We start from the raw sequence: 15,261 nt of genomic DNA on the forward strand, positions 1-15,261 counted from the left end.
AATTTGCAGGCCTAGAACTTAAATTTTGTCTAAAATCCAAGTTTTATAGTGTCAGAAGCACAAATATGCAACCCAACAATAAAAATAACTACTATTATTATTTGTAAAGTGTCAATGTTCTGAGCAGATCACCACTTTAGGGTCCTCGCACTCGCAAAAGAAAGTGAATTCTAAGCACAGACTCTAGAATGTCTTTTTCTTTCTACGTATTGAAAGCACAATGGAGAAGTAGCAGCATTTACTTCAAATTGGATGCTCTGTGTGGTCAAGATAGACCTTAAAATATTTGAGTTCCAAAGTATGTGTTTTTCATTAAACATTATGTTCATGATACTGGACATAACTATGGCATTAAGGATGTTCAATTTAAAAAAAATATACCAGATGGGGCCTTCAACTCTCACTTTAGAGAAAGCTTACCTGACGTAAACAATTCTCTAGTGAGACATTACATTGAACCCACCATTTCATGAGGAAAGTAGGTAATGAGGAGCCTAACTCTGCAGTTATTGAATTCTCTGGCAAGACTCATTGCCTTCAAAAGATCCAGGATTTCACCCCATGTATTCTTAAGCCTGTCATTTTTTTTTTCTCATTAAGAATGTAAGTGCCAGCAGTGACACCATCATAGGACTTAATCACATCAGCCATTCCATCAGGGGCTTATTCACCTGCACACCTACCAATGTGATCTGTGCCATCATGTGCCAGCAATGCCCCTCTGCTATGTACATTGGCCAAACCGGACCGTCTCTACGTAAAAGAATAAATGGACACAAATCAGACGTCAAGAATCATAACATTCAAAAACCAGTAGGAGAACACTTCAACCTCTCTGGTCACTCAGTAACAGACTTAAAGGTGTCAATTTTGCAACAGAAAAAATCTTCAAAAACAGACTCCAACAAAAAACTGCTGAACTGGAATTAATTTGCAAACTAGATCCCATTAACTTGGGTTTGAATAGAGACTGGGAGTGGCTGGGTCATTACACAGATTGAATCTATTTCCCCATGTTAAGTATCCTCACACCTTCTGGTCAACTGTCTAAATAGGCCAGCTTGATCATCACTACAAAAGTTTTTTTTTCCCTGCTGATAATAGCTCATCTTAATTAATTAGCCTCTAGAGTTGGTATGGCAACTTCCACCTTTTTATGTTCTATGTATCTTCTTACTCTATGTTCCATTCTATGCATCTGATGAAGTCGGCTGTAGCCCACGAAAGCTTATGCTCAAATAAATTTGTTAGTCTCAAAGGTGCCACAAGGACTTCTGTTCTTTTTGCAGATTCAGAGTAGCAGCCGTGTTAGTCTGTAAGCAGGCCCACATGAAACTCCTCCAGTAATGGACAGAGAGAGATTAAGGACAAAAAAAACAACAAAGAAGCAAAACCTAGTTTGTTAAAGTTCTCTCTGTATTTAAAAAGGAAGTCATGTTACTGAATGAAGAACACTAAGTTTTCCTGAGCAACAGTCCCTTCCCCTCCCCTCGCAAAAAAAGTAAGAAGTACTGGCAGACAGAATATTTCACATTAAAATTGATTATGACAGAAAAATACGGTATTAGCATTTAGGAGATCTGTGACCCATACCAGATAAACTTTGCTTCTATGTATTAAAAAAACCAACCAACACCACAACTAAGCCATACAAGAGATCACTGGACACAAAACTGCATTTCCCATAAGAATCAGGAAGGAGGACTAGTATTTCCATCTATAAAAAAGAAATTAAGTATCTTTTATGTTTGTAGATCGGTACAGACCGAGAGAGCTAAGTGAGGGGAATGATGTTCCAGTGGTTTGGGCACTAACTTGAGACTCAAGGGACCAGGGGTCAATTCCTTGCTCCACCATAGACTTCTTTTGGCAAGTCATTTTAGCCTTTGTACCTCAGCTCCTCATTTGCAAAATGGTGATAATAGCACTTCCCTACCTCACAAGGATGTCATGAGAAGAAATACATTACAAACACTCAGTAATGGGAACCATATCAGTACCTGAGCTAGATAGAAGCTATAACTCCATTAACTAGTACTCATGATCAGACCCAACATCTGGCATAATCCTTTGCAGATTTCAAGTATTACTAACGAATTTTAAAATGCATTTTAAAATTATAAGATAACGACAGTGAAATACAACCATTGTCACGGGAAAGTAGCCTCCTGCTGCTATACTAATGCCAAGGTAAGGGAGGTAATATCTTTTATTGGACCAACTTCTGGTGAAAGAAACTCAGAGCTCCTCTTTAGGTCTGTGTAGCTTGAAAGTTTGTCTCTTTCGCCAACAGAAGTTGGTCCAATAAAAGATATTACCTCACCCACCCTGTTTCTCTAATATTCTGGGACCTACATGGCTACACCATCATATCAATGCCAATGCATTTATGAATAGCAAAACATTTCTTTCCAAGGCAAGTGTCATAAATATAAAGGGAAGGGTAAACCCCTTTGAAATCCCTCTGGCCAGGGGAAAGCTCCTCTCACCTGTAAAGGGTTAAGAAGCTAAAGGTAACCTCGCTGGCACCTGACCAAAATGACCAATGAGGAGACAAGATACTTTCAAAAGCTGGGAGGAGGGAGAGAAACAAAGGGTCTGTGTGGCTGTCTATATGCTGGTCTTTACCGGGGATAGACCAGGAATGGAGTCTTAGAACTTTTAGTAAGTAATCTAGCTAGGTATGTGTTAGATTATGATTTCTTTAAATGGCTGAGAAAAGAATTGTGCTGAATAGAATAACTATTTCTGTCTGTGTATCTTTTTTGTAACTTAAGGTTTTGCCTAGAGGGGTTCTCTATGTTTTTGAATCTAATTACCCTGTAAGATATCTACCATCCTGATTTTACAGGGGGGATTTCTTTATTTCTATTTACTTCTATTTTTATTAAAAGTCTTCTTGTAAGAAAACTGAATGCTTTTTCATTGTTCTCAGATCCAAGGGTTTGGGTCGGTGGTCACCTATGCAAATTGGTGAGGCTTTTTATCCAACATTTCCCAGGAAAGGGGGGTGCAAGTGTTGGGAGGATTGTTCATTGTTCTTAAGATCCAAGGGTCTGGGTCTGTAGTCACCTAGGCAAATTGGTGAGGCTTTTTACCAAACCTTGTCCAGGAAGTGGGGTGCAAGGTTTTGGGAAGTATTTTGGGGGGGAAGGACGCGTCCAAACAGCTCTTCCCCAGTAACCAATATTAGTTTGGTGGTGGTAGCGAGGTAGCGTTGTTCCAAGGACAACGGGTGGAATATTTTGTACCTTGGGGAAGTTTTGACCTAAGCTGGTAAAGATAAGCTTAGGAGGTTTTTCATGCAGGTCCCCACATCTGTACCCTAGAGTTCAGAGTGGGGGAGGAACCTTGACATCAAGAGATACTGACCCTGGAGAATATTCTATTACAATTAGTATATTTCTGTTTGTATCTAAGGTCTGATGCAGAATTAGTTTTCTTTGGACATTTAGTGACGTGCTGCACTCTGACTGCCTTAAAGGGCACACTTTCCGGTCGGTGAAACACCCAATATTGTAAGTGCTATTTCGTAAGGTAAAGTTTCTTTACCTGCCAATCATGAAAACTCATCCCAATATCAGAGTGTTCCTCTCGTCTTGTGGATCACCACCAGTAGGTAAGATTCTGTAAGCCAAACTATGCATTCAGTAATACTATTGTTGTATATACTATTGCTTGTGTGAAATGAAGTCTGCTTGCCAGCCAGCAGCTCTCTGCTTTGGGATGTCAGTGTTTCAAAGAGTTTATGGTTTTGTTCTCAGACTATACTAACTATAGAAAGAGGATTTTAGAATAAAAATGTGTTGGGATAAAATTTAAGTAAGTCCTGTCTTTTAACCAATTCAACATTTCCCTCAGCAAAAGCAGAAGAACGCTGATTAATTGTTTTACTTGTAAACCAGAACAATGGGACAAGGAAATAGTGGCAGACGTGGGCATTCAAAATGCCCTTGTAACAGGGTCGCTTTTCAGTGTAGAAACATATTTCCTTACTGTAGTGATTTTTAAACAGTGCAGTTTTAACACTCCGTTAATGCATTCTTTACGTTTCGTTTCCAGTACATTTTCCACTAAGAAAGAAACGTAAAGTTCGACTTGCTGAAATTGTAAACTTTGAAACTGAGCTATGGGTTAGCAGCATTTGCAAGCTCCAACTTCACCAGCTGGACTTGTAAACTCCTTGAACAAACAGCTGCAGACACGCACGATACAGTTAATACATTCTCAAAACACAGATGTTCTGCAGTAATCCCCAGGTAATAAGGGCCCCATTGTTCTAGGTGCTCTACACACATACTTGGAGACCGGTCCCCACGAGGATACTGCAAACTAATCTGAAGAAAAAAAAGACCAAGCAAGTAAAAAAATAATAGGAGAGAAAAGACTGCATGTGTGATTGGGGATGAAAATAAGTTAACAGGTACACAATCTAATAATATTCAGAATTTGATGGTTCTGAAGTTTAAAACAAAAAACAAAACAAAAACCCTCTAACCACCTAACCAACATTAGAGGATCTCTTTAAAAAAAACCTCAAAATCCATTTCTACTGTGAGGCCTTCAAGGTGGTGGTAAATGACCTTACAAATTAGTTCAAGGAGGACATTTCATGCATTGTGGTAGTGCAAAAGAAAGCGGAGACATCTGTGGAAATTTCAAGGCTGAACTAAACAGACAAACTGGAGTACTCCAAGCTTAATGCTGAAGTATGGGCTTTGGTCTCCCCAGCAATCAAGACACAAAGTGAGAACATAAATATATTGTGACAGACCCAGACCAGTGGGGTACAGGAGTCTCGAAGGCAAATATACTGGCCACTGGATGAATAGTTCTCTGTTCCCTGAGTGACCAGAGCAGGGGCTGCACTAGAGCAATCAGGAACCTGCTAGAACCAATTAAGACAGGCAAGCTAATCAAGACACCTGGAGCCAATTAAGACCATACTAGAATCAATTATGGCAGACAGACTAATCAGGACACCTGGTTTAAAAAGGACCTCCCATCAGTTAGTGGGGGGCATGCAAGGAGCAGGGAGTGAGAAGGCATGCTGCTGGAGGACTGAGGAGTACAAGCGTGATCAGGCTTCAGGAGGAAGATCCTGTGGTGAGGATAAAGAAGATGCTGGGGGGAAGGCCATGGGGAAGTAGCCCAGAGAGTTGTAGCTGTAGCTGTCATGCAGCTGATAAAAGGAGGAGATGTAGACAGCTGCCATCCACAGGGCCCTGGGCTGGAACCCGGTGTAGAGGGTGGTCCCGGGATGTCCCATCGCCCCAACAAGAGGAGTTGACCTGGTCTGTGAGCAACACCAGAAGGGAAGGTCTAATTTGGAAAGGGATCTGGCCTGTCCCCAGCCCACTAGGTGGGACAACAGAGACTGTGGAGATTGTTTGCCATTTCCCTCATGCTGGCCAATGATGAAGTTAGCTGACTGAATGGCAGGTTTGAGCCTCTAACAGAAGCGGCCAAACTGAGGGCTGCTGTGAACCTCTGAGGTGAGCAAATCTGCTAAAAAGCACAGGACCCACCAAGGCAGAGGAGGAACTTTGTCACAATATATATAAAACTAGGTAGTCAGGACTCCCACATGTTCAACTTTTCATTTCCCCCTCCTCACGCACCTAAGACAGCCGATACAGTTTCTTTCAAAATCAGGGTGAGTTTTTCCTGTCTGCATTGAAGTAGAACAGCAACAGAATTTAAGCCATACCTAATTCCTATATTATGTTAATTTCATAGGCACAAGTGGGATAAAGTTTGAGACTCAACCAGTAATGTCTTGTTTGCTTCCTACTGTGGACCATTAATCTGCATCTTTCCCTTTTTCTTTCCCTCTCACTTAAGCAATTGATGCCGACTCAACACACACAAAGTTAAGCACAGCCATACATGTATGTAGGATTAGGACCTTAGCCTATAACCTATTTAAACAAACTGCTATGCTGGATCAGAGCAACAATCCACCTAGAACAGGGGTCGGCAACCTATGGCATGCATGCCAAAGACAGCATGTAAGCCCATTTTTAATAGCACACTGCTGCCTACCGGGGTCCCGGCAGGCAGCAGTGTGCCATTAAAAATCCAGCCCGGCCCGCTCTTCTCTGCTCCCCGCCCCCTCCCACGGGGGCAAAGGGCAAAAGCTTGGTCCTGCTGGTTCCCCTGCCTCTTCCCACAGGGTGCTGGGTTCCTGTGCCGCCTCTTTGTCCCTCCCGCCTCACCGGCCCTTGCAAGAGAGGGAGTGGGGGAGGAGCGAAGTCAGCATGCTCACTGCTCCCAGCGGAGGTACAGAAGAAGCGGAGGCAGGGCCTTGGGGAAGCGGGGCATATCCCCTCAGCCCCCTGCCCTGACCCTCCCCCACACACACACACCTAGCCCTCTGCTCTGAGCCCCGCACACCCCCAAGGCCCCTGCCCTGAGCCTTGTACCCCCCTCACACACCCAACCCTCTGCTTGACTCCTTCACGCCCCCCATGAAGCCAGCCCTGACTCTTGCATCCCCCCACATCCCCACCCCCACCCTGAGCACCAAACGGGAGCTCCTGCACCTCCTCCCCCCACACATTCCCACCTGCACCCCTCCCGCCAAATGGGAGCTGCCCAGGTAAGCGCTCTACACCCACACCTCCTGCCCCAACCCTGAGCCCTCTCCTTCATTCTAGCTCCTGGCCAGACCCTACACCCCATCCCCCAGCCTGCTCCTTCACCCCCAGCCCTGTGCTCAGTGCACTCCCACCCTCAGCTCAGTAGAGAGAGAGAGAGAGAGAGGAAGAGAATGGCCAGAACCAGGGAGAAGGTAGGTACCCACTGTGTGTGGGTAGGGCCGGAACCCCAGACTGGCAGCGAGCTGAGCGGGTCCGGCAGCCGGGATCCTGGCTGGCAGGGGCCAGCGGATGGAACCCCTGAGCGGCAGCGGGCTGAGCCGCTCAGCCCACTGCCAGTCTGGGGTTCTGGCTGCAGGCCCCGTGCCAGCCGGGGTCCCGGCCACAGGCCCCGCTCAGCCCACTGCCAGGCTAGCGGAACAGAACCCCACACCAGCAGCGGGCTGAGCAGGCTGGCGGCAGAAGATCAACATTTTAATTTAATTTTAAATGAAGCTTCTTAAACATTTTGAAAACCTTGTTTATTTTACAGTACAACAATAGTTTAGTTATATAATATACAGACTTAGAGAGACGGACCTTCTAAAACACATTAAAATGTATTACCAGCACTTGAAACCTTAAAGTGAATACATGAAGACTCGGCACACCACTTGCGAAAGGTTGCCGGCCCCTGATCTAGAATCATGTCACTTGATAGCTCCAGTGTCCAGATACTTCAAAGGAAGGTACAAGAAATCTTGAAGTGGGCAACTGTAGAATAATATTACCATAAAAAGTTTCTTCCTAATCAACACAGTCAGGAGCTAGTTTATGCTCTATAGAGGAAAGTTTTTCTCCCTTCCTAAATCCTCACTAATGTAATGAGAAGGTACAGATATCCACGTAAAAGTGACCATTTCTTTTTTGAAATCCTGCTGAATGCTTGGCCTACAATGGGAAAGCCACTGAACAAGCTATGTCTTCAATACACCAGCCACTCCCACCCCATAATACAGAGATCATGTGATTTTAAAAAAAAAAAGTCATCTTGAAAAAAGACTATACATGTTTAAGAAAGCAGACCAATCATTTAAGAAGCAAGCAGTGGTGGAAAAATACCAGAGACATAGGTCTAGTTCTTCCAAAAGGTGTGGCACAAAGGCATGCAAGGTAGTATGACCCTCATATCTCAAACATGAGTTTATATTCATGAAGGAAAAGGATGAATTAGGTCCCAGTGTGTACTTTGTGCATAAACTGGGGCTAAGACCTTGAAGACATAAAAACTGCAGAGACAAAAAAAACAAAGAAGATAAAAAAGGCCAAATGAGCACTTCTAGAGTAATGGTTCTCAACCCACGGCCCACTTGCAGCTCAATCAGCACATAGCTGTGGCCCATGGTCACCCCATCTCAAAAAAGATATTAGAATTGGAAAAGGTTCAGAAAAGGGCAACAAAAATGACTGGGGGTATGGAACGGCTGCCGTATGAGAAGCGATTAATAAGACTGGGACTTTTCAGCTTGGAAAAGAGATTAAGGGAAGATATGATTGAGGTCTAAAATCATGACTGGTGTAGAGTAGTAGTAAACACTTCCTTATCATAACACAAAAACTAGGGGTCACCAAATGAAATTAATAGGAAGCAGGTTTAAAACAAATAAAAGGAAGTATTTCTTCATACAATGCAGAGTCAATTTGTGGAACTCCTTGCCAGAGGATGTTGTGAAGGCCAAGATTATAACAGGGTTCAAAAAAGAACTAGATACGTTCATGGAGGATACATCCATTAATGGCTATTAGCCAGGATGGGCAGGAATGCTGTCCCTAGCCTTTGTTTGCCAGAAGCTGGGAATGAGCGACAGGGGATGGATCACTTGATGATTCCCTGTTCTGTTCATTCCCTCTGGGGCACCTGGCACTGGCCACTGTCAGAAGACAGGATGCTGGGCTAGATGGACCTTTGGCCCTACTGGGTCAGACCATTCTTACGTGACATCCTCAGGGACATACAGGGTTGTATATGTATTCTATGGATGTGGCCCACATAACACAGAGGATGCATATAGGGCCCATAATGATAAATAGGTCGAGAACCACTGTTTTAGAATATTGATGTCTCTTCCTTTAGATTCTTTTCTCCTTCTGGAAATAGAATGAAGCTGCTCATTTAACATAACACAGAATAGAAAAATGTAAAGGAACCTCAATATGGACTTCACTAGCATTTGTATAAGGCCCTTTCAGAGACTAGTTGCTGGTACAGTACTGACATTTGTAAGGAAATAGTGAGGGATCTCGCTGAAATTAAGTGGGACACATTCTACTTTCAAACATGGTGCTTGATCCCTCCACCAGCTTAATGGCACTACTTGCTCGAGTAAAGGGCCAGAAAACTGAGAATATGAAAAAATTAAATGTTAATAAAGTTAACTCTTCATATAAAATAGCATGACCACGATACATGTAATATACTAGCAATACATGAATTTGCAGGACTAAAAGTCACTATTTTATGTGACAGGGCAAGGCCAGATGGCTATAGAAAAGTAGTGGGAGATGGATATATTAGCTCCAGGCTAAACAAATCCCTGGTACCAGGATAAGTGAAATGGAAGCTGCTCCAGGTCAATTAAGACACCTGGGGCCAATTAAGAACTCTCCAGAAGGCAGGGAGAAGGCTAGGTTGATTGGGACACCTGAAGCCAATCAGGGGCTGGCTGAAACTAGTTAAAAGCCTCCCAGGCAGTCAGGTAGGCACACATGTCAGGAGCTGTAGGAGGAAGTTGCGCTGTTGGAGAGACTGAGTAGTACACACCATATCAGGCACAAGCAAAGAGGCCCTGAGGTAAGGGTGAAGTGGAGCCTGAGAAAGTGAGGGCTGTGGGGGAAGCAGCCCAGGGAATTGTACATGTCCTGTTTCTAAAAGGTCAGCTACCATGGCTGATACTATTAGGGTCCCTGGGCTGGAGCCTGAAGTAGAGGGTGGGCCCAGGCTCCCCACCCCCGCCCTTTGCCCCCTGATTAATCATTGAGACTGAGAGACAACAGAGACTGTGCAAGGAAGGATAACTTCTCCTCACCTCCCTTACTGGCTTATGATGAAAATGGCTCAGTAGACTGTGACCCTTGTCTCTAGAGAGAGAAGGGTTACGTGGAGGGTCAGTGAGCCTCTGAGGCTAGTGAAATCTGCCAGGAAACGCAGGACCCACAGAAGCAAGGACAGAGCTTTGTCACATTTAATATACAGTTTCCCCAATATTTGCATATATAGGCAACAGCCGTCTGTAAACTGCAAAGCTGTAACGCACCACTCACACCAATTGTACCGTGTGATAAACAAAATTATTCTAGAGAATGTTGTCACACTTTGTTCTGCTGTGCATAAATTACTTAACATTTTTGCTGCTACAGTATGGAGTCAAAAAAATATCAAATTTTCTACAGAAGTTACATCACACATTACTAACCTCACTACGATTTAAGAACATGTTGGTTTTCTTACAGGATGTGTTTCTCTGGAAAGATATTGAGCAGCACTATTGGCTGATATGAGGACTAAAACTAGGACATTAAAAAAAAACAAAACAACCATTTGCTGCAAACACACTGAAAAATAATTTAAAAAGGAGGGACACACTGTGTGTTCTGTTCCAAAGTGTTCCTGTTAAGAAGCCCTTGTAGCGAGAAAAGCCTTCAAGAACTTGTATGTCCACACATCACTTATAGCGGGATGGAAGAAAGGAGATCATTTTGTGTCACTGATGAAGTCTGCAGATGAAACAAAAAATGGGGAAGTGGTAAATAATGAAGAGGACAGGACATTGATACAGGGCAATCTGGATCACTTGGTAAATTGAGCACAAACAATATGCATTTTAATATGGCTAAATGTAAAGGTATATATTTAAAAACAAAATGTAGGCTGTACTTACAGAAGGAGGGATTTTATCCTTGGAAGCAGTTAATCTGAAAGATTTGGGTTTGTGGTGGATAATCTGAACATGAGTTCCCAATATGACAGTTCCCAAAAGAGCTAATACAATCCTGGAATGCATAAATAGGGGATTCTCATGTAGGAGTAGGGAGGTTATTTTACCTCTTAGTGGCGGCACCGGTGCAAAAATTGCTGGAATACTGTGTCCCGTTCTGGTGTCCACAATTCAAAAAGATGTTGATAAATTGGAGAAGATTCAGAGAAGAGCCACAAGACTGATTAAAGGATTAGAAAACATGGCTTATAGTAAAACTCAGAGCAAAACTGATTTAGCTTGACAAAGAGATGGTTAAGCGGCGACTTGATTGCAGTCTGTAATATCTACAAGGGGAACAAATATTTAATAATGTCCTCTTCAATCTAGCAGAGAAAGGTATAACATGATCCAGTGGCTGGAAGCTGAAGCTACACAAACTCAGACGGGAAATAAAGCATAAACCTGTAACAGTGAGAGTAATTAACCACTGAACAGTTTACAAAAAGGGTTGTGGTGGATTTTACATGACTGACCATTTTAAAATCAAGATTGGACGTTTTTCTACAAGATCCACACTAGAAATTATCTTGGGAAAGCTCTCCGGCCTGTGTTATACAAGATGTCAGACTAGATGATCATAATGGTCCCTTCTGGCCTTGGAATCTAGGAGATGATAACTCTGGCAGGAGAAGAGCTGTTTTAACTTGTATTCAGTTCAACCAAGGTAAATACACACAGTATCTTAAAATTCACTTTCCTTCTCTGCTTGCACAATTGGGTTGAAGCAGAGAGACCCTCTTCAGTACATAAACAAATAAGGAGTTCTGCATATTAAGTGACTATGTTGAGTTTCAGAGGGGTAGCTATGTTAGTCTGTATCCACAAAAACAACGAGGCGGCCAGTGGTACCTTGTTAGTCTTTAAAGGGTCACCCGACTCCTCATTGTTTCTATGCTGAGTTTGTTTCCCTCAGATCCTGATCATATTTTTAAGGGAAATAAATCTTAAATTCATTTCAAATGCAGTCAGTCATTCTCAAGTGTCTTTTACCCATATCAGAAAGAATCTATATAGAAATATACTATGTATTTGAAAACTACATTTTTCTTCTGAGAATTAGAAAGGAAGGAGAGATTTAATCTCCAGCAGGACCCAGTCATATCCCAACACCTGATTAGATCTCAATAACGAGCCTTTTGGGAACAGATGTTTCCAGTTCCAGGAAAAACTAATTTGCATTCGAACAAAACATCCCCAGTGACTCCAGAAGAAACATCGTGCAAGTTCAGTTACCTTGATTTTGTTTTTAATCAACTTGCATTTGAGTCATTTTATAAAGACACTTTCACTGCAAATTATCCTAAACGGGAGAATGGAGGAAGAACATGCCACTTAAGTTTTCTATGCAAACATGATACAGGGAAACTCGGTTTTCAAACACACTGCATTCAACCTAACTATATGCCACATACTTAAATACACACAGTTGCCAGTAGTCCTGCTATGATAAATACAATCTTAACACAAAAGACTGAAGTTCTGGTAAACAGGATTTTGCAAGTGACACTTAACATTTTGCTAACATCCCCATGTGTCATTCACAAAACTAAAAGAATACAGTTAACTTTCTTAAGGGGTAGATTTTTGTCTGGGCACAAAGACCACCACCACACACAAACCACTGGTCACATGTATTATAGGCATATAAGAGATTTAAAAAAGTCAAAGTACTTTGCAAGTACATTAGATCAGTGTCGTTTTAATTAATTTTGAAATACTTGCATAGAAGGGCTAGCCAAACTGCAACCTACAGTTCGGCACATTTCTCTGAATCATAGCAGTGCAGCCAGGGGACACTATAGAATCCTGCATGCATTACTTCATCTTGATCAGAGAAGGATGTTCAGAAAGAGAAACCATGTTGCATGCTGGAACGCAAATTTTTCCAGACAGTGGCTCCAACTGGTTCTATTCAATGAAATTTGTGCATCACTCCGACTCCTAAAAAGCAGTCAAAAGGACTGTCTGTTGGGCAAAGTTTTGGCATCTGTGGAATATGAAGCCAAAAATAAAAGATTCTGGCAGTATGCATGCTGTGAGTAAGAATTCAGCTCTACAGAAGAATTTACAAGATATTTAATATTCTTCTATGAAAAATGCCAATTTTGTTATGTTTAGAGTAAAAGTGAAACTCCTGCCAGACAGGGAAAAAGTGTCTATGTCCTATTGTCAGTGTAGCATATGTGCTCAGTACATTTTCTGCACAAATACCATTGGACTAGTCAAGACATTCACCTGTAGACTCACTGCTATGTAAAGCCAGATTAAGATGGACAGGCACATCAGATATTTACTATGCAGCATTTCCCTAAAACATCATCCTAGCTGTTTTGTTCAATGCAAATGAGGCCTCTAGCAGATTTCTAAATACTGGGCAATCAACTGAATCCCTCTTGCCTCACAGATCCTGTACATACCATATCTGTTCTGGAAGAACATTTGGACATATTACCAATGGGTAAATCAGAGCTACCTTGTCCTTAAACTCCTGAAAACAAGCCTTGGTGCTAGGTAAAGGTAACACCATGATCATACTTAAAGGGATTCATTCTGAGGTAGCCAGCCACATAAAAAATCCTGGCTTCATTTTCTGTCATATTCTTTCCATGGAATGTCCCTATTATCTCAAGTGATATAAAGTTATTTTTTCCCAAATGCAAGCTATGCAGAGGATGTACCCTTATTTAGCCATTAAAGACCTCAAAACAGAAATACATATTCTCAGAACCACAGGGCTCAGTTACTGTTGTTCCTCTTAAAAGGCTACATATCACTTACAGATTCAGAATCCTGCAACACGCTGCTCAATGGTTTGAACTACTACGATCTTACATTCTCTATGCTGGCAGCCTAGAAATAAAACCCTGGCTTTAAAACCCAACAATACCAATTTAAGGCCAATTAACAGACAGACATTGCCTACATTCCAGATCCTCCTCCAGCCTTGTCCTGATTTATATCTTCACTCACCTGTCTCAGAGATCCCACCATTTCATTTTCTCTCACCTGCATTTTGTAGACAAATGAGCCAAATGCTTGATTGGGCTACTGATCATGTTAAGCTTCCATTGACAGCTCTATGACTTATATTGCAGCACAGTTGAATTGCATTTGTAGAGCTTTTTAAAATGCAAACAGCATCATCTCATGCCAAAACCAGCTCAAATTATTCAGAAGAACACCGCAATTGATAATTTACAATCACAGAATATCAGGGTTGGAGGGACCTCAGGAGGTCATCTAGTCCAACCCCCTGCTTTGAGCAGGGCCAATCCCCAATTTTTGCCCCAGATCCCTAAATGGCCCCCTCAAGGATTGAACTCACAACCCTGGGTTTAGCAGGCCAATGCTCAAACAACTGAGCTCTCTCTCCCCCAATGTCCTTTGAACTTTCTGTAAACGTTATTACAATATTCTCTGACCCCCTAAAGATTTGCAGGTTTGTGTACAAAGTGGGTAAGTGGATTCTGTGCTTCTGTGCACAGATGGGCAATTTTTCCATTTTGTGTTCCTTCCCTCCCTACTGTACAAACACTTTGGGAATGGGGAATAGTTATGACCATGCTTACGGCCCTACCAAATTCAGTCCATTTTGGTCAATTTCATGGTCATATGATTTTTAAAATTGTAAATTTCATGATTTCAGCTATTTAAACCTGAAATTTAACAGTGTTGTAATTGTAGGGGTCCAGACCCAAAAATAAGTTGTGCGGGGGGGGGGTGTCACAAGGTTATTGTACGGGGGGTTGCAGTTCTGCTACTCTTACTTCTGCTGGTGGCGGCGCTGCCTTCAGAGCCGAGCAGCTGGAGAGCAGCAGCAGCTGCTGGCAGGGAGCCCAGCTCTGAAGGCAGAGCCGAGCAGCTGGAGAGCAGCAGCAGCTGCTGGCAGGGAGCCCAGCTCTGAAGGCAGAGCCGAGCAGCTGGAGAGCAGCAGCAGCTGCTGGCAGGGAGCCCAGCTCTGAAGGCAGAGCCGAGCAGCTGGAGAGCAGCAGCAGCTGCTGGCTGGGAGCCCAGCTCTGAAGGCAGAGCCGAGCAGCTGGAGAACAGCAGCAGCTGCTGGCTGGGAGCCCAGCTCTGAAGGCAGAGCCGAGCAGCTGGAGCAATGCAGAAGTAAGGATGGCATGGCATGGTATTGCCACCCTTACTTCTGTGCTGCTCCTTGCAAAGCTGGGCCCTCAGTCAGCTGCTGCCACTCCGGCCACCCAGCTCTGAAGGCAGCAGCGCAGAAGTAAAGGTAGCATGGTATGGTATTGCCACTCTTACTTCTGCACTGTGCTGGTGGGGCTCTGCCTTGAGAGCTGGGCCCCGGCCAACAGCTGCCACTCTCCAGCCGTCCAGCTCTGAAGTCAGTGCAGAAGTAAGGGTGACCCCCCCCCCCCCCCCTGCAACTCCCTTTTGGGTCAGGACTCCCAATTTGAGAGATGCTGGTCTCCCCCATGACATCTATATAGTATAGGGTAAAAGCACACAAGAGACCAGATTTCACCATCTGTGCTGTGTTTTTCATGGCTGTGAATTTGGTAAGTCCCTAATCGTGCTGCCTTACAAAGGGGCCTGCATGTTTCCTTCCATCATCTCTAGGACGGATATCTGATCACACAAATTCTATGGCATTATAACACCCCTGGAAAAAAAACTAACAGTGT

The 15,261-nt window shown here is 43.2% G+C and overlaps 1 protein-coding gene across 15 annotated transcripts in view; it reads right to left on the reverse strand.

Moving 5' to 3' along the window:
• Nucleotides 1-15,261, reverse strand: part of ASXL2 (ASXL transcriptional regulator 2) — a 247,324-nt gene that overhangs the window by 226,212 nt on the left and 5,851 nt on the right. For 3 of the 15 annotated variants that reach the window (XM_073335471.2, XM_073335470.2, XM_073335472.2), the window contains 3 exons: nucleotides 10,681-10,899; nucleotides 10,052-10,352; nucleotides 684-753 (listed from right to left, as the gene is read on the reverse strand). The exons of 6 other annotated variants lie outside the window; for them this stretch is intronic. In XM_073335471.2, coding sequence (XP_073191572.1) covers nucleotides 684-734 — 51 coding nt within the window. In that variant the 5' untranslated portion in view covers nucleotides 735-753; nucleotides 10,052-10,352; nucleotides 10,681-10,899. The remainder of the gene's footprint in view (nucleotides 1-683; nucleotides 754-10,051; nucleotides 10,353-10,680; nucleotides 10,900-15,261) is intronic. 6 more of the 15 variants (XM_073335475.2, XM_073335473.2, XM_073335476.2 and 3 more) reach the window with 4 other exon arrangements.

The sequence above is a fragment of the Lepidochelys kempii genome, chromosome 3 (genome assembly GCF_965140285.1).
Source record: "Lepidochelys kempii isolate rLepKem1 chromosome 3, rLepKem1.hap1, whole genome shotgun sequence".
In the NCBI taxonomy this organism is placed as follows: domain Eukaryota; kingdom Metazoa; phylum Chordata; order Testudines; family Cheloniidae; genus Lepidochelys; species Lepidochelys kempii.